At 44.9% G+C, this 20063-nt stretch overlaps 1 protein-coding gene across 1 annotated transcript; it reads right to left on the bottom strand.

The window, feature by feature from the left end:
* Window positions 1–2850: 2850 nt before the first annotated feature.
* Window positions 2851–10840, bottom strand: LOC126237518 (trypsin-7-like). The gene is made up of 2 exons (XM_049947688.1): window positions 10433–10840; window positions 2851–3377 (listed from the first exon to the last, which is right to left on the bottom strand). Exons 1-2 carry the CDS (start codon window positions 10823–10825, stop codon window positions 3012–3014), a joined length of 759 nt encoding a protein of 252 aa, XP_049803645.1. The 5' UTR covers window positions 10826–10840; the 3' UTR covers window positions 2851–3011.
* Window positions 10841–20063: the final 9223 nt, after the last annotated feature.

The following is a 20063-nucleotide window of genomic DNA, read 5'->3' as shown; positions in this document are numbered from 1 at the left end:
GTTTGCTGTACTGGACTTCTTGCGTATGTTCTGATGAAATGTGTGAGTGTAACGTTTTTCCGTCTCCACATATTTGTGAAATGTATAGTTGTTGTGTTTGTTTTCCTTGTTTCCATGTGACGTGAACGTCTTTATGACGCATTCAAATATAAACAAGTGTAGAACGGCATGGTGGCGATATAGTAGTGAGAAAAAAGCGTAAAGTGTGTTTCATCGAATAGTTGTATAACAGTGTAACTTCTTATAGCAAATAATTCTCAACTTAAAGCGGCAATGTGCCAAAGTGAATAACAATGTAAATCCTTCATGAGAAATATTTTCTTGAATGTAATGGACGGCAATGCGCCGATAGTAACTTAATAGCAGTATAAAATTATTTAACTGAAACATGCCTGGGAGATAGTGGATTGCTATAGAGTATTGTGGCAAAAATGATACATTGTAACAAAAGACTACAACATAAAGGCGCAGAAAAAGGATTTTGAAAATTTTTACTATTAAAAGAATAATGTAATTAGTACAAAATGTGTAATTAAAGATGATTTTGAGATATAAGGTGATACATGAGTTTATTGAGGGTAGCAATTACTTTTTCCTAATCACAAAATAATTAAGTCTATGATTGTATAAATCAATTAATAAATTGAGAGTAGAAAAACGTAAAGTGGATTCAACTTCTGGAAAACAACAACGAATCAATATTATAGTGGAGTGGTGTGGCTCTTGAGAAATGATAACTGAAAAATTTACACAAAATTTACTTTTTTGCAAAATCGATTTCTGTCTGCGAGAAAATCCCAGTTTTTTGAAATCTCAGAAGGAGGGGGATATGAAATACTTGTGGCTCTACCGCCGTCACGTTCAGCCGCTGGACGCTCTGCTTAGGGCAGCCGAGTGGGCGACACGTGGTTTGTGCGGTACGGGTGTCATGAGGAAGACCGTCTAAATTGTGGGGCTTCTCCGTGATTGGCTGCTGCATTCGGAAGCAGAGCACCAAAGTCATAAGCTTCTGTTATTAATATTAGAAAAACTAAACAGTGAATTTACCTGCATTTCATATTAAAGCATGTCTCAATAGCAGACCATCATTCCATTATTTCAAAAGTGTTAATTACCACCATAATAGTAAACAGTTGCTAAACGAAAAGGTAGACGAAGTATTTCGGGGATCTCGGTATCGCACCTAACTTGGATGGCGGGCGAAGTGGTTCGGCTGTAATATCAGAGGAGGTTTGGCAGTCTCGGAGGACAGATCTTCTGTCTGCCTAAGTCGGTATCGATTAAGAACTTAGATTGAGAACAATTTGACAGTAATTACGCAAATGAACAGTTCCTTGTTTTTTTTTATTTTCTATGAAAGTGTGAAGAATGGAAGTTATTTGTGATTAATAAAGCGGAATATAATTGTGCAATATAAAAAGGGAGTGGCATCCCATATAAACAATCTAATTGGAAGTTCAATTATTTGTGCAATATTAGTTCCTCGCTAAGAATTAATCAGCCTTAACGTAACGTATTGACAGCCTATGTGCTGTTTTCTGTGCAAGGGACAACAACTATAGGAGAGTGCAGTCTGGTGGACAGTCAGGGTGGTGGAAGCAGACAGGCACCTCGCGTGTGCTGTAGTTTTAGTACAAATGAGATGAGTGGCACGTCATCTGCGGTAACCCAGAGCAGGTATGGAGGAGGGAAATACTCGAGTGAAGGGATTTATCATTCACACGTAAATCCCTACCACTACCTATATCGCTGTCTCTCTTCTACTTACCGTGATACTGCTTGTGTGCACTCGAAAAAATGTCAACTAAAGTAAAAAGTCAGTAGGAGTCACTGCTGCACGAGTACAGCGCAGTTCACTTGCAGCTGAGCCCGTGTCGGAAAACGCCAAAGTTACCCATGTAAAGTCACTGTGTCAGTATCCAGCTCTGGAGTTTAAATGCGGCATCCTCTGCTCATTTCACATTGTTACCGCCGTGGTCTTATTGTCTCTGTTTTTAAGGCTTTATTAACATTTTCTTCTCGCGTACTTGATGACACTTCTTTGTGACACTGTTGAATCTGTGGATATTACTTGCTGCTATATGTTTTTGGTTCTCGGAAGTGATGAAAGTTTACAGAAACGTGAAATTATTTACTCTTTAAATTACAGTTCATTGCATATATTATAAAGGCAAAACTCGTTTCATAATTCAAAACAGTTATGCTTTAGTGTATGGTACAATATTCTGCATTATAAGCATAATTTTGGCGAGTGTTGCATTTTACAGAAATAAGAATTAAATGACGTTAACGTATCTATTTAACCGTGGTAGACGTTGTAAGCATTAATTTGTGGATATCTCAATATCCTCTGGTTCCAAAATTTTTTGCTACGAATTTCCAAGGATCCACTTACAACCAACAAGTACGTTTGTTTGCCGAATTCTCCGCGTTTAAAAATATTGGTCCCACAAAAACTATAGTACGATAAAATCCCTTTTTGATTACGAGAGGTACTCGACGAAATTTAGTGAGTTACTGTTTTGGTAAGTCCCTCATCTCTGGTGTCGAGTAAGAACGTAACACTAAATGATTCACTTCACTTTCCTGAATTGTATATATTATAATAACTTCCAGACTGCAGAATTTGCTATAATTCACCCATTAATTAAATAACGAAAATTATACAGCCGGATTTAAAATGAGACATATTACAGTAGTTTATTCTTTTCGTTACTCAGAGAACCTACTCTAACTGTGCCACTCGCAGACTCCACAGTGGCTGCGCCCTCTCGATAAAGATATCTCGCATATAGGTCAGTTCTGCAGTCTGAGGAAAAGTGCTGTGTTTCTTTTATTTCGCTACGAGTGTTGACCGGCGGAAGAATTTCATTAAAAAAGTACAGTAAAACATTTAGATACAGTTGAACGAATATGTCGTAGAGTGTACTCGCCGACATCCGCGTACGTGCACGCGTCTGGAAACGCGAGGTAAATTTGTGAACGCGGAAAGGCGAGAAGAGGAGAACGGGCTAGACGCCGATGGTGTCGTTGATCCAGGAGCGCAGCGAGGCGACGTTGGTGTAGACGCCCGGGTACTGCGGGTAGTAGCAGCCGTAGCCCCAGGAGACGACGCCGTACTGCGTGCCGTTGGCGACCAGCGGCCCGCCGTAGTCGCCGTTGCAGTAGTCGAGCCCGCCGCCGGGCCCGGCCGTGCAGATCTTGTCCTCGGTGATGAGCTGGCCCTCGAACGTGGCGTTGCACGCGTCGCGGTCCAGCACGGTCGTGTTGACGGCGTGCAGCTGCACCGGGTAGCCCTGGCCCGCGTCCACGCTGCCCCAGCCCGACACCGTCACCTGGCTGCCCGCCGACGGCTCCTCTTCCGCCAGCGCCACGGGCTGCCGCCACACGCAACAACAGTGAGGTGTAGTAGCGAGTTTGAGGAACGAGCACCTGTACTCTAACATATCATTGGCGAGACGTAGAAATGGACCATAAAGATTGAAACTTTACGCGGCAAAAACCCGACGGAAATCGGCAGTGCGTTAAGTGAAGTTTGTGCTGAGTTTACAGCGGACTGCAGGACCCGTTCGGTTACTGGCTGACCGAGCTGTTACTCGCAACGTCTTGCCCCGTTTCCCCGGTCCCCCTCGGCCTTCCGCAGGACTGCGGCCGCTCCGAACCGTGGGACCGGGCCTCGCTGGCCGCAACAAATTCCAACTGTGATACTGTTCAGGTCGGCCGGGGGCACCTCTTTGCGTCGGCGGGCGCACGATGTGGCGCAGTTCCCCCGGCAGCGGAACTGACGGCAAAGGCCCCCTCGTCCTAAGGCGGCTGCAGATGTCGGGTGGGCTCGGTCCGCGATCTTCAGTAGCGTAGCTGTTGCCGCAGTCCGTAAGTCTGTGGGTACGCTCACTTTTCTCAGTGCAGCCGTGGACCTCACTGCTCGGGTTAGCGGTGTTTCGCATTCACTGCAAAGTAACCGCGAATATTTCGGTCGCGAAAGTCGTAGATTGGTCGGTGGGCTGATTTGGGAGGAGCGGGGGCGGGGGCTAACAGCGAGGTCATCTGTGCCATCGGCTTAGGGAAGGATGGGGAAGGAAGTCGGACGTGTCCTTTCAAAGGAACCATCCCGGCATTTGCCTGAAGCGATTTTGGGAAATCACAGAAAACCTTAATCTGGACGGCCGGACGCGGGTTTGAACCGTCGTCCTCCCGAATGCGAGTCCAGTGTGGTAACCACTGCGCCACCTCGCTCGGTCAAATTCGTAGAAATGCGACGCTTTGCATCTCATTTCTTAAGTAATAGCACTTCGTAATGTCCCTGCCTCGGCTTCAGTCTGGTCAATTCTCGTGGCTATTAATCAGTTTTACGGATCTGTCGGTGTACCCTCACACTGATGAGAGGCTGAACGAATTATCAAAACGCTCGTTTGTGTCTCAGTTACTTGTTTCGTTTGTGTTGCCCTGCAACAAGATGTTTCAGACTAGGCTGATAAACTATGTGTGGATAAGTCGTAATTAACTTCTAGGAGGCTGCCTCATATTCTATTTTTTTTAACAATATACGGAAGTTTTTATTTGAGTTGTCGGATTTCTGGCCTGTCGAATTCCTCCGTTGCTTCCGACAAAAATTTCGTTCAGCAACCCCAGGTTGACGAAATGGGAACTGATGCCAGCCGCAGTCGAGATTGCAGTAGTTTAGCAGCGATGGCTAGATGTAGCTGCCAGTCGGGCATCGCAGACCGGCCAGTTCCCATCGGCGCTACTATCGCAGCAGCAGGTTCACACGTGGTCTCTCTGCAAACGGAAACTTGCAAGTGTTGTACTACACGGACTAGACTACTTAGCCCGGGTGAAGTAGCCTTCCTTAACACAGTGGAACGAGCGGTAATTGGCACGCACTGCATTCTAACGGAGGAATAAGAGAGCAGACGTGACACAGTGGGTCGGTCTGTCACTCCAGACTGTGTCTGCTGCGCTGTCCGCCACACCGGGCATCGAAGAACGGAACATCCGGCAGATAAAAACGGCGAAGGGCATCCTGGCTGGTGGAGCCAGCTGCTGACGCTGCAGAACTTCCTGCCCCTCTAAAGATCACCTCCCAGAATTGCCGCTACCACTCCAGCGGCCGAGGTTCCGCAATCGCCTCAGACAAAAAGATCCGAGTCACAGGAGAGAAAACGCTCACTGACGGAGGCGCGAAGTACACGGTCCGGCAAATCTGATGTTTCTCTCCAATCTTCTTCACAGCTGATGGACATCGATGTCGGACTGAGCCTCCACCCACTGCCCTGCAGAAAGTGCTGCCCACCTGATAGATGGCTCGCATCCTATAGTGGAACATGTGGAGGAACCGAAACTCCTAATAAGCAACACCCCTGTGCTTCTAGAATGAGATTTTCACTCTGCAGCGGAGTGTGCGTTGATATGAAACTTCCTGGCAGATTAAAACTGTGTGCCCGACCGAGACTCGAACTCGGGAACTGGCAGAAGTACAGCTGTGAGGACCAGGCGTGAGTCGTGCTTCGGTAGCTCAGTTGGTAGAGCACTTACTTGCCCGCGAAAGGCAAAGTTCCCGAGTTCGAGTCTCGGTCGGGCACACAGTTTTAATCTGCCAGGACCTTTCCCCTGTGCCTCTGTTTGCAAGATACCATTTTCAGTTGTCTGATGCACCTCTACTATGGGGCTGTGCGCTCTATCACAAGGATGACCTGGCCGGGGCGAGCGAAGGGGTCGCTTTGTTTGTCAGTGGCGCGCACCACTGCCCCGGTCTCCCCTCGGCTACTGACCTGCGAGCAGTTGCCACCGGAATTCGTGTCTGCCAGACGACCAATGTTTGCACGAGATGCAATAAATAGACTGAGGCTCTCACAGATCTTATACGACGATTCCTTCGACCATTTCTCGTACTGGGAGGCGTCAGTGCACGTCACGTTTTGTGGGGCTCGCCCTCTACTCGCCTTCCCGCTCCAGTTTCGGAGAACCTCACGAAGTCTCAGCACAGTTACTGCCACTAGTTTTTGTGCTGCTACGAGGTCATTCGCAGCCGTCGACCCATCCTTCTGCTCTCCAGCCCTCGTAGACTCTGCTTAGTGGCAAGTCATTGATGACCTCCATTCCAGGGATCACTTCCTACTCCGCATTCACCTACTGTATGGAGAAGTTACAGAAATAGATGGTCAGCAGGGCTAACTGGAGGCTGTTCAGCCACCTCGCCGTGTCCAGGAGTCGGTGGGCCACATCTCACGAGTGATCCGTCGTGTCGCTGACGCATCCGTCAAAAAGTCCTCGGGTCATCTTAGGAGGCAACCTGTATTTTGTTGGACTGGTGAGTGCCACTCAAACAATGCTGGTCAGGGGTGCGGTTCTACCTCGGTTAAGTACCGTCCAATAGCAGAAAACCTCACAGCTTCTCGTCTTGCAAGAGCCGAGGCATGACATATAATTCAGGACAGCTAGCAAAGGTCATGCGCAGTATTCCCAGACTGCACCCACCATTACACATGTTCTACAAAAGTATGGGAAGCCGTCACGCAGATTTCTGATACACAGTCGTTTATCAACAGCAGCAGGCTGAAACAGGGCCATCTACAGGGCCATCTTTCAGATGACGACAGAACATTTTGCAAAGAGTACTGCTAACGCCAGGCAGGATCCGGCGTTTCGACAATACCGTGTGACTGTATACAGGTGCAGATAGAAAAAATCTGAGTCTGACAACTATCCTTTCTCCATGTGGGAGCTGTAATCGTCGCCATCTGAGAGTCATGATACTGCACTCAGTCACGACCAAATCTGGTACTACACGTTTCGACATTTGCCAGCAGTGGCAAAGGATATTCTCCTCGAATGTTTCAATTTTGCCGGCCGTGGTGGCCGAGCGGTTCTAGGCGCTACAGTCTGGAACCGCGCGACCGCTACGGTCGCAGGTTCGAATACTGCCTCGGGCATGGACGTGTGTGATGTCCTTAGGTTAGTTAGGTTTAAGTAGTTCTAAGTTCTAGGCGACTGATGACCTCAGAAGTTACGCCCCATAGTGCTCAGAGCCCTTTGAACCATTTTTTGTTTCAATTTGACATGGCAGATAAGTCATTTCCCCAACTTGTGGAGAGAGGTAATTTTGATACCTCTCCTCAAACCAGCAAAGGACTGCGTATGCCCCAGTAGTTATTGGAGCGTCGCCTGAGCGAGCTGTCTGCAAAAGACCTTGGAGTGAATGGTTAACTGTCGTCTGGTCTGGTTGTTAGAGACCTGGCAACTCCATAGCCGTACTCAATGTGGATTCCGGAGATTTCAGTCCACCCGACCTAGCTGAAGACACCTATTCGTAGGCTTTGCTACGTAAACGTTACTGTATCAGCATATTCTCTGATGTCAGTAAGGTATATGATACTACTTGGAGACACAGCTTTCTCATGCAACTGGATCAGTGGGGCTTTCGTGGCTACCTCCCCATCTTCGTGCAGTCTTTCATGTCTAAGCGGTTTTTTAGGTCCCGAGTCGGTGACGGGCTGTCAGATCGATTAGAGCAGGAGAGAATGGTGTCCCTCAAATGGTTCAAATGGCTCTGAGCACTATGCGACTTAACTTCTGAGGTCATCAGTCGCCTAGAACTTAGAACTAATTAAACCTAACTAACCTAAGGACATCACACACATCCATGCCCGAGGCAGGATTCGAACCTGCGACCGTAGCGGGTGTCCATCAGGGCAGAGTTTAAAGTATTACTCACTTTGCCATAGCCATAAATAATATCATGTCTACCGTAAGGATTCCCCTACACTGCTCCTTATTTGTGGACGATTTTTTTATTTCTGTTACTCCTCCAGTGTTGAAACAGCGAGCCATCACTTACAACTTACAATGAACGGGCCAGAGGAGTGGGCTGCAAAGATGAATTTTCAGTTCTCTACAGGTAAGTAAGTGTCTGTGTATTTTAATAGTTCTCGTCGTATTTTCACCAGACTTGCATATGAGGGATACCATTCTATATTTTAAAGACTAAGTGAGGTTTCTGGGTCTCATGTTTGACTCGAAACTGTCATGCTTACCACACCTGATATACGTGTAAGGCAGTGAATATCTTGGTGTGCCTCAGCCACAGGTGGCGAGCAGACAGGGCCCATCTGCTGCAGTTTTATAGGGCTCTCGTGCGTTTGTGGCTGGACTGCGGGCGCACGGTGTACGTATCAGCGAGGTCTTCTCACCTGAAGATTACTGACGCTACCCACCGTGAGGGGAGTAGGCTGGCCGTGTGTGCTTTACTGGACCAGCCCCGCTCCCAGTCTCTGTGCTGAGGCTGGGGAACTTGTACTAACCATCTGGTGGTGCTGCTCACCATCTGGTGGCAGCTACGCGTGGTGCATCACACATGTAAGCTGCTCACAGCTCTGAATTCAGCTACATACTATACTGTTGCTCGTCCACCTTCGGCACACCTTTTCTCCAATCGTGAGCAAGCAATAACGCCATTTGGGACCCGCATGCAACATGCGCTAGAGTCACTTGGTGTGGAGCACATACCATCCCAAATCCAGGATTTTAAGGCCTACCACTGTGGTTATTGCTCAGCTCCAGAGTAAATTTAGATGTGGTGTAGTACAGGAGAGATTACACTCCTGTATATGTTTTTAATACATTAGTTTATGACCACAACTGTACAGCCGTCTTTACGGATGTGTCGAAACAGGTGTGACTCCGTCGGTTGCTCTTTTATTTTTCCCGATCGTGTCCTCGAGGTCCAACTGCCCAATATTTCACGGTCTTCGATGCACAATGGTATGTGGAACAGATTGGGCGTGAGTCAGGTGCTGAAGTACTTGTGTATTCCGATTCTGTGCCTGTCCATCACTCCCTGCAACTCTTGCACCCAGCAGGTAGGGCAGTCCACAATATCCAGGACACACTCCTCCAACTAGAACGGTTGGCGAAAGAGGTGACTCTTTGCTAGCTAGTAGGGCACACAGCCTAAGAGCCGTGTAGCGAGGTAGAGAGCCGAGTGGCGGGCAACAAGCTGCCTCCAGCGCAGTCCGCGGCTCAGCCGAGGTCCTGCACAGCGTGTGCTGACTGTGCGCCACGTCTTACTAGTCTGTATTTTATTTTCGGACCAGAGGGCAGTGGCAGAATTGCCGACACACCTGCCCTCTATTTTAAGTGACTTTCTAAAGAATGTGTTTAGAGTTTTAAGGATTCGTGACATGTCCAACTTGTTTTCAAGAATTTTAGGGCTACCGTCTTAATGTGTTAACAGGGTGACTGGCTCAGGCATGTCCTTTGTAAGTGGTCAGCCAGTCACATTTCCCTGTGCCTTTCTTCTATGTCTTCTGTGGTTTCACTCCTCTCTGCATGCCATCTATAGCACCTTCACCCTTCCGCGTCGTATTGAGGCCTGTGAGATAAAGAGATCGTGTTGGGCAATGCGAGTGAGGTCGGAGTGAGTGACTGAGTGGAGTTTTATAGGTTTCCTTCTCATCGTGTGACAACAAGTTTGGTCATTTTACCCACAGTCGTTTCTTTTAAAATAATGTGTAAGCAGCGGGCTCTTAGCCTCGGCTTGTGCGCCTGTAAGTGAAAACACACACACACACACACACATACACAGAGAGAGAGAGAGAGAACAAGTACAAAGAGAAATATGCCAATTATCTAATTAGAAGGTTGGAATAGAGAGCGAAGTTTAACAATCAGATTAGTTTTACGCGTTACTGTGTATTTTCTTTTATATCGGTTTTTTCACACTGTAAGTAATATTTTCTTTTAAGACTTCTTGGAAAGTAATGTCTTGGTGCGTTAGAAAAAGTAAAAAGAAAGGTTTTATTTTCAAAGAAAGCGAAGTATAGTTTCTACAAAGCAATAAGTTTCATCTAATAAAGTGACTCTTCAGAGACGTCTTTTAAGTACACGCGCGTAGTCTATCTATTTTTTATCGTAATGTAACGAATGCTATAATTGTAAAACTTCAGGAAAATGATGTTATAGTCCATTTAGAAAGAAATTCGGAAGAAACAGCCGATAAAAATGTGAAATGAATGGGACTGTATTTCTGCCAGAATATATGTTTTGTTTAATTAGACTATTCTCAGTTAGAAGAAACATTAACTTTCCCAGGGAAGAAAACGGGTAGAACGTTGTCGGAGAGAAATGGGAATTTCAGTTTCACTCTCGAAAGTAGCAAAGTATTTCACCTAGGACACGGAATTATACGGAAGCCACCAGAGTCACGCCGGTGAAAGCTATTACGAAGAACCGATGACGGGATCGAGGGAAGGGAGCAGCCGTTACGGACAGAGAAAAAAGAAAGAAAGAAAGTCGGTAGAGCATTTGCCCCTCGAAAAGCAAAGGTTCCAGTGCAGTATACAGTTTCCATCTCCGCTGCGGAGTGGAAACCGAGTCCGGAAGCGCTGTCTGCTTTTATAAGATTTTTCTCGACGAGTATTTCTGAGCGCAGTACCTGAACGTTGTCGTCGAACCAGATGGCATCCGAGACCTCGAAGAAGCCGATGTCTTTGTCGGAGATGGCGTTGTCGAAGTCCTCGTGCCAGAGCAGCCGGCTGGCGTTGTAGGTGTCTCCGCCGCTGCCGCGCGTCGACGTGCCGACGCGCAGCAGGTAGTACATCGGATCGCCGCCCACGACGCACCACGCGTTCGTCATGACCCAGGCGGCGCTGACGACGGAGCCGCCGCAGCGGTGCGCGCCCACGTACTCCACAGACACCTGCCACGGGAACTCGGAGATGTCGACCGGCTCGCCGGCCAGCACGCGGCCCCCGCCGCCCCCGCCCGCCGCCGCGGCCGGCAGCCACAGCCAGCAGCAGCACAGCAGCGCGCACCACGGCCCCCGCATCTCTGCCGCGCTCCGCCGCCGCCGCCGCCGCCGCCTCCGCCTCTCCACGCTTATCAGCCGCCTCCGCCTCTCCACACCTATCAGTCGCTTCCAGTCCAAACAACATACAGAGAGGTAGATTTCCACGACCTGGGCAAACCCCACCTGAACACGGCAATTAAATTAGCCACTCTAGCTATTATCGCAAACAATAACGCTTGGAGCAATATCTCGAATGAGGCAAAGGCGTCCACAGTCGGTGTGGTTCTCTGTTCCTGCGTCTGTGTCTCTACTTTTGCTAGAAAAAGGACCAGTGCTGAAAGCTAGTGCGGGTGCTGCTCTCTGTTTACGTGTATCTGTGCTCCACGAATCGGTCCGCTACGCTCGAGTGCTTGCCTTTCGCTTATTTAGCGTATTATCGCAGTGCATCGAAGTACTAAAATTCTGGATAAACGTATTGCGTGCTGTAAATTAAACAACAGCTCACCCGTATCTCTACGCTAAGGAGCAGAGATCTGCGACACTTTTCCGCGCAATCGATTCGCCGTCAGTGTTTCCCTCGTGTGAATGAGGGGTAGCCCAAAATCCCTATTAATACTGCAGATGCGAAAGTAACTCTGTTACGCTTCGCGACTAACCCGCTGAGACGTTATCTCTACCGAGGGCGGCTTCTGAGGTAGTGCCGCTGTGTCGTGGCACCAGAAAGACAGAGAAATCTGTGCGAATTGCAGAACTATAGAAGCACGATCTGCCATCTACCGATCGTGTTAGAATACATCGGGGTGCAAACTTCTTGTAACCCAGTTCTGTTATCTTTCTGCAAGTTAATCCTAAACCATTCCTAAACTGAAATTAATGCTTAATTAAATCGAAAAAGAAATGATAAATCTAATTATCGCTATAAATAGTTATATACAATTTGAATATAATTATGCCCTTAGATTTTGAAACTAAGAGGCATTATTTCAGTATTGGTATATTTCACAACAGCAGAGCTATAGGAACACAACAAGAAAACTAACGTATTCACCACCCGTTGAGCATCTATTTTTCAAACAACGGTGTAGTATTTCTGTTAATACTTGTTACGATCGTATAATACAGTTCTGTACAAACATGTTGTAGTTATTGTTAGGCCAGATAATTGACAGTATATACACTCCTGGAAATTGAAATAAGAACACCGTGAATTCATTGTCCCTGGAAGGGGAAACTTTATTGACACATTCCTGGGGTCAGATACATCACATGATCACACTGACAGAACCACAGGCACATAGACACAGGCAACAGAGCATGCACAATGTCGGCACTAGTACAGTGTATATCCACCTTTCGCAGCAATGCAGGCTGCTATTCTCCCATGGAGACGATCGTAGAGATGCTGGATGTAGTCCTGTGGAACGGCTTGCCATGCCATTTCCACCTGGCGCCTCAGTTGGACCAGCGTTCGTGCTGGACGTGCAGACCGCGTGAGACGACGCTTCATCCAGTCCCAAACATGCTCAATGGGGGACAGATCCGGAGATCTTGCTGGCCAGGCTAGTTGACTTACACCTTCTAGAGCACGTTGGGTGGCACGGGATACATGCGGACGTGCATTGTCCTGTTGGAACAGCAAGTTCCCTTGCCGGTCTAGGAATGGTAGAACGATGGGTTCGATGACGGTTTGGATGTACCGTGCACTATTCAGTGTCCCCTCGACGATCACCAGTGGTGTACGGCCAGTGTAGGAGATCGCTCCCCACACCATGATGCCGGGTGTTGGCCCTGTGTGCCTCGGTCGTATGCAGTCCTGATTGTGGCGCTCACCTGCACGGCGCCAAACACGCATACGACCATCATTGGCACCAAGGCAGAAGCGACTCTCATCGCTGAAGACGACACGTCTCCATTCGTCCCTCCATTCACGCCTGTCGCGACACCACTGGAGGCGGGCTGCACGATGTTGGGGCGTGAGCGGAAGACGGCCTAACGGTGTGCGGGACCGTAGCCCAGCTTCATGGAGACGGTTGCGAATGGTCCTCGCCGATACCCCAGGAGCAACAGTGTCCCTAATTTGCTGGGAAGTGGCGGTGCGGTCCCCTACGGAACTGCGTAGGATCCTACGGTCTTGGCGTGCATCCGTGCGTCGCTGCGGTCCGGTCCCAGGTCGACGGGCACGTGCACCTTCCGCCGACCACTGGCGACGACATCGATGTACTGTGGAGACCTCACGCCCCACGTGTTGAGCAATTCGGCGGTACGTCCATGCGGCCTCCCGCATGCCCACTATACGCCCTCGCTCAAAGTCCGTCAACTGCACATACGGTTCACGTCCACGCTGTCGAGGCATGCTACCAGTGTTAAAGACTGCGATGGAGCTCCGTATGCCACGGCAAACTGGCTGACACTGACGGCGGCGGTGCACAAATGCTGCGCAGCTAGCGCCATTCGACGGCCAACACCGCGGTTCCTGGTGTGTCCGCTGTGCCGTGCGTGTGATCATTGCTTGTATAGCCCTCTCGCAGTGTCCGGAGCAAGTATGGTGGGTCTGACACACCGGTGTCAATGTGTTCTTTTTTCCATTTCCAGGAGTGTATGTGTGTGCACACTGTTATCTGTAAGGGAAAATTTCAGTTGACCGTGAAAATAGCAAACGTGAACAATGTAAATGAGTTATTAAAAACGCCATTTATCGACACGACTCTCAGTGAAAAAATTCACATCAAAACACCAGGTACGCCACTCCCGAATCCGAATCTGCAGCAGCAAACAAAAAATCGATGCCATAACTTCAATCCAGAAATTTACCAAAGAACGAATGGATTTGTGACTGAAGAAAGAAACGCTGTTTTTTGTTTTCCTTGTGCGTTATTTAGGGGCGATGTTCGTTGGAGTAAGACCGAAATAACTGATATTGGGCATAAGTACGGTACATGAAATGTCAAAGCGACACATGAATAATATGCTTAGTCTTTCATTCGTAGCCTAAACCAACATTCAGCAGAAATTAGATTCGCATTACAGACAAACAACGAACAGCCACAACAAACGTGTAGAAAAAATAGATATAAATTGAATTTAATTGAAAACTGTATTCAGTTCTGTGGTGATTTGGAACTGGCTCTCAGGGGCCACGATGAATCTGATGCCTCTAAAAAAAGGGGGTTTTCCGTGAGCTAATTCACTTCAGTGCGGAACAGGATAAAGATCTTCACGTTCATCTCAGTCAAGCATCAAAGTTCCAAGGCATTTCTAAGACTGTTCAGAAAGAACTACTGCAATGCGTGTTGGAAGTGTACCATGATGAAATTTGTAAAGAGATGAAACGTGCCGATTATGTTGCAATCATCGCGGGTGAAACCACAGATACGACTTGCCAATTTCAGATGGTTATTGTTTTACGTTATATTGTTGAGAGAAATCTGTTGAAAGATTTTGGAACTTTGTTAATCCACGATGTCAGAATGTTCATACTATAGCTGAGAGTATTCTGAAAGAAAATGAACCATTAATTGGCTATGACCGAGCAAAACTAATAGCTCAGAGTTACGACGGTGCAGGCGTTACGAGTGGCATGTCGAATGGGAATCAGAAACTAATTAAAGACAAATATCCAAATGAAAGCTGCTTCCATTGTTATGTGCATCAGTTCAACCTTATTATATCTACTGCCGCCTCTGTTAATCGTAAAGCTCACATATTTTTTGCACATCTTTCAGGTATTTCTTCGTTCTTTCTTTACTCGCCACAAAAATCCACAGTGTTACATAGCGTTATTCACGAGACGGAATTACCATTCTGAAGTGGTAAAAGATGTTTTTGAAAATTGGGAAGATTCTATTGCTGTTATGGAAGTCACTGAAACAAAAGAAAGCATAAAACTATCTTCTACTATTGAAAAAGCTGGTTCATACAAACAAAGACTGCAAGAATTCATTTTCTGACTATCATTAATCTAAAAGATAATTCCTCATACAGACTTACTTTTTAATCAGCTTCAGAAGAAAATAACCGGACCGACGAAAGCAAAACAAGACATCCAGAACTTTAATGCAAAACATCAGAGACGACATTGACTCGATTCTTAACTACATTAGTTTCGAAAACGACGAAACGATGCCTGGTAAGAAGCCACGGATCTTTGATGGGTATAGAAAAAAGAGCTGCTTTGGAAGTGTAGGATGCCATCCTTTCTGAAATAAAATTACTGGACATCTCATTACAGCCAACTTATTTGATGTAAATCAGTTTGACAAATACACCACAAATTTTCGACACAAATACCTTGAAATTATAGACACATGCACATTTGAGGAAAAAAGAAATTAGAAGGGTGAGCTTCAAGTCTTCTACGTTAGCTTGAGTTGAAAGAAGTTTCTGGCACAGTTCCGTTTCTTTCGCTGATTCTAGAGGATGAACTTTGCGAGACATTCGACGAGACTTAAAGTTTTGAATCTGCTAATAACGACGCCTATCTCGACATTAGAAGCCGGCCGCTGTGGCCGAGCGGTTCTAGGCGCTTGAGTCCGGAACCACGCAGCTGCTACGGTCGCAGGTTCGAATCCTGCTTCGGGCATGGATGTGTGTGAGGTCCTTGGGTTAGTTAGGTTTAAGTAGTTTGTAAGTAGGCTGTTTATGTTTTCTTATTGGCAACGTTACGTAGCGCTCTGTATGAAAATCACTGGCTGTGCTGTGTGCAGTCTGTGGCTAGTTGGCATTGTTGTCTGCCATTGTAGTGTTGGGCAGCGGCAGCTGGATGTGAACAGCGCGTAGCGTTGCGCAGTTGGAGGTGAGCCGCCAGCAGTGGTGGATGTGGGGAAAGAGATGGCGGAGTTTGGAAATTTGTAAGACTGGATGTCATGATCTGTTATGTATATTATGAGTTTTCAACACTATTAAGATAAATACATTGTTTGTTCTCCATTAAAATATTTCATTTGCTAACTATGCCTATCAGTAGTTAGTGCCTTCCGTAGTTTGAATCTTTTATTTAGCTGGCAGTAGTGGCGCTCGCTGTATTGCAGTAGTTCGAGTAACGAAGATTTTTGTGAGGTAAGTGATTTGTGAAAGGTATAGGTTAATGTTAGTCAGGGCCATTCTTTTGTAGGAATTATTGAAAGTCAGATTGCGTTGCGCTAAAAATATTGTGTGTCAGTTTAAGCACAGTCTTGTATAATTGTTCAAAAAGGGGACGTTTCATATGGCGACCCACAGAAATTATGAATGCATTGTTATAGTGAACAGACGACACAATGTTGTTATTTGTACATTCTTGCTTGTTAGTTGCACGATTACGTAACGACTATAAGGCTCACATACTTAGAACATTTACCAGTACTGCTAATGAGATTTTAATGCAACATTTTGGTTTACTTGAAATTTGGTGTATCATGAGGTAAGTACATTGGCTTCTGCAGAACTTAGCTTTCGGAGGACGATAACTACGACACTTCCACAGAGATTATCTTACAGCAAGACGCACATTTAGCACTACAGGACACGTATTTGAGTAATTAATTTTGTACTTAAATCATTTATTTTTAAAGATATTTGAAGTACAATGATACAAAGGTTTTCCGTGATACATTTCATTCCATTGCTGTAATCTATAACACCTGAGGGTATAATTAGATTAATCCTCAGGGGGGTACATGCTTACTTTGTGTACCGTGTGTTTGGCAAGCACAAGGAGGCCCAGGTAATATGGTATTTGCTTATACAACTTTACACATCGGTACCATATTTCTCCAACACAGAATTACACAGCTACCTGATTATTTAACTGAGAGATACAAACATTTTTTACTACATCAGTGACACATGTTAACGCAATTACACAGTTGGGTAACTTCACACTTACGAAATTGTATTTTGTCTGTACTTTGTGAACTGTTCATATTTTTTCGGACCCATTGTGATATTATGAGAGCTTTGAATGATATATTTGGTATGGGATCACGATTTTTAAAGTGTGTTTGAGGCAGATGACACTTTTGACATGAGCAGAGAATTTTTTTTAGGTTTTGAAATTATTGGAGGAAGCTACGACGATTTTGAGAGTTGACTGAGGTGTTACGATGTTATTATTACGATGACTATGTGTATTATGCTGTTGCGGTATGTTTATGATCAATAAGCTGATGCTATATGAGTTATTTGAGTATGCTACGTATCTGTTATGATGAAATATTGAAGAAGTGTCGACGAATAAGGTAAGGAATAATGAGTAGTGGTTAGGGACTCTGGTTTGTGAAAAAGGTTGTTGGAAACCAAGAATCGTACTTTAAGAGTTATGAAATGTGTCTAAATGCGTGAATGTATCACAATGCCGACGAATATTTTTTGGACGCTGTTATATTTATAGGATTTGTTTCTACAGATTTGCAACGCAAATTCTCCAACTGCAAAATTTTTATTATGAGACTGTCACAGTAGTGCAAACTGGTGTCGTAAATATTTCGGTAAGAAAGCCAAATGACCTTGACGTAATGCGTCTTGAGCAGCCAGCTGTGTCAGACGCCTGGAGAAAAAGCCATTAGTGTGTGCCTTTTCAGAGGCACAGGTAAAAAAAAAGGGGGGGAGGCCATTATCCTCGCTATTGACATTTCTTTGTAGAAAGCATCGCAAATACGACACACTCAAACTTGAAAACATATGATTATACTGTGGAGCTCTTAATTTATGATATTTACTAAAATGCCTAATGAAACGATGAGAAACATTTCACGGCTATTGTCTTGCTAGTTGAGAGAATTTTTTTGCCTTTGGAGACGCCATTTGCCTAGTGAATGACGTTTCATATGTTTCTTTAAATATATATTTGCTCATTTTGTTTAATATCTAGTTTCTAGCTGCACTGCAGCATTGGTTAAAATAAAATTTAATAGATGTACTCATATAGTTATTTTATGCTTACAGATCCAGTCAATTATAAATTTGATCTACTTCCAAGAAAACGAGGGCACATAAATAGACATTTCCCTTCACAGGAATTGCATAAATAATTTTTTTACGATTTGGTAACTTATCTGCTAGCGTACGTTTTTGTGATGCATCACTCTAGTGTTAAGATGTGACATAGGTATTAAAAATGGCCATTTTTACTGTAATATTTTTTCTGCTTGAGCTATGTCATGTTTAGATATAAGTTATTGCATTTGCTGCTGCTGTTTGCCAGGCATAGTGTTACTGAATTTGACTTTGTATTACTCTGTTAAGCCAGTTTTACTACGGATTTATTTTTCTTGTTTGCTGCACAGTGCCTTATATTAGTTGTAATATTGCAATTGCTTTGCCAATTTGAATTTTTTGTCATTGATGTTTGTGTTAATTGTTTTGTGCTGCTGCATTGCCTCGTTCCTTAGTATATATATCTGAGCTCAGTAGATTTAAGTTAGCTTAAAATGGGGTAGGCTATATAAGAGAACGAGTTGTGATGAATTGGAAGAAATGCATTGAGAAGCTATAAGAATATGGTTTGGTAGAAAAAAGTATTTTGAAAGAGGATATGAACAAAAAAAAGTAGGGTTTAGAGACAACAAGTTTAGGTAGGATTTTCTTGGAAATAAATGATGTAAGATAATGGAAAATAAATAATGAAGTAAGAAATATGTGAACATATAAATACAGAAAGAATGCTTGGATAGGATGTTTTGGTGAAAACAAATGTTGAAATAAGACGAAAGATCTATGGAATGAAGTTTTAGGTTGGACTGCAGTACCAAATGTCACACTGAAAACAAACCCTGTCCTGTATTTTTGTGTTATTACACTATGTGAATTTGTGTTTTTCCTGTCTTAATGTGTTTAGCTAACAGGAGCTATGTTGTAGATTTTTTCAAATAATATGTTATTTTCTTTGTAAAGAAGTTTAGACATTATTTATTTTTTAATGCTCATGTGTGAAGTTGATGTTTCGAAAGTTATTCTGATCTTTTATGTATGTACTCATGTCATAATTCCTGTAACACTGATGTATATGTTATTTCGATTCTTTTGTAAAGCCTGTACTACAAATGTTATCTGTATTGTTATGTTCTTTAATGATTTATTTTGTACCTTTGTAATTGTACTCTTATGTTATATAATTGTAATTGACACCAGTTCATCATATTATTAACTTGTAAGTTCCATTTCACTGCACACATTTCTGTTGGTCATAGTATATGGACAATATGTGAGAAGTAGGGACTGTTAGTGTTTGCACGTGTGTTAATAATTCAGCAAGGGACTGGATAACAGCATTGCTGGTTCTAAGGACAGTGCCAAAAACTTTGTGAGTGCACAAGTGGTGGTTATGGACTTGCTATATTGTCCGCAAGACTCTTCGATGGTGATTGTGCACCTGCACAGTTGCAGCAGATGGCTGCTGGCCATCTCTACAAGGACTACAGTGGGTCTACACCTTTGATGATCCATCAATACCATTATTTCTACAAGGACTGCAGTGGGTCTACACCTTTGATGACCCAACAATAACATTATTTCTACAAGGACTGCAGTGGGTCTGCACCTCTGGTGGCCCACCAATACCACAATCTCTACCAGGACTGCAGTGGGTCTGCACCTCTGATGGCCCACCAATACTGTAATCTCTACCAGGACTACAGTAGGTCTACTCTGTGATGACCTACCTACCAATATTCTTCGAACCTTCGAATGACTCTGCTGTGGGTTTGATCTGTTGCGGCCCATTACCTGTCTACATGTCACGAGTCATCACTGTATTTCCGTTGGAAGGACAACACTACTTCTTCAAGACTGCATGGAAATCCACTACTTCCGTGTGCATTTTGTTTTACTGCTCAGACTTTGAGAAAAACACTGCAATTTTACTGTGAAGAATGATCAGGACTGTCTTTATGGACTGTGAGAAAATTTTAGCTTTTGACCAACATTGTATCAATAAGTGTGTGCATTTGATATCTTTGTTATTGTAATTATGAAAAATTTTATCAAATCATTATTGGCCACTGCCCAAGACAATTTGTAAAATTTTTGGTGGGGAGCATGGGGGCTATGTAAGTAGGCTGTTTATGTTTTCTTATTGGCAACGTTACGTAGCGCTCTGTATGAAAATCACTGGCTGTGCTGTGTGCAGTCTGTGGCTAGTTGGCATTGTTGTCTGCCATTGTAGTGTTGGGCAGCGGCAGCTGGATGTGAACAGCGCGTAGCGTTGCGCAGTTGGAGGTGAGCCGCCAGCAGTGGTGGATGTGGGGAGAGAGATGGCGGAGTTTGGAAATTTGTAAGACTGGATGTCATGATCTGTTATGTA

Source organism: Schistocerca nitens, chromosome 2 (assembly GCF_023898315.1).
Source record: "Schistocerca nitens isolate TAMUIC-IGC-003100 chromosome 2, iqSchNite1.1, whole genome shotgun sequence".
Classification (NCBI taxonomy): Eukaryota; Metazoa; Arthropoda; class Insecta; order Orthoptera; family Acrididae; genus Schistocerca; species Schistocerca nitens.
This window is presented reverse-complemented; position numbering and strand designations above follow the sequence as displayed.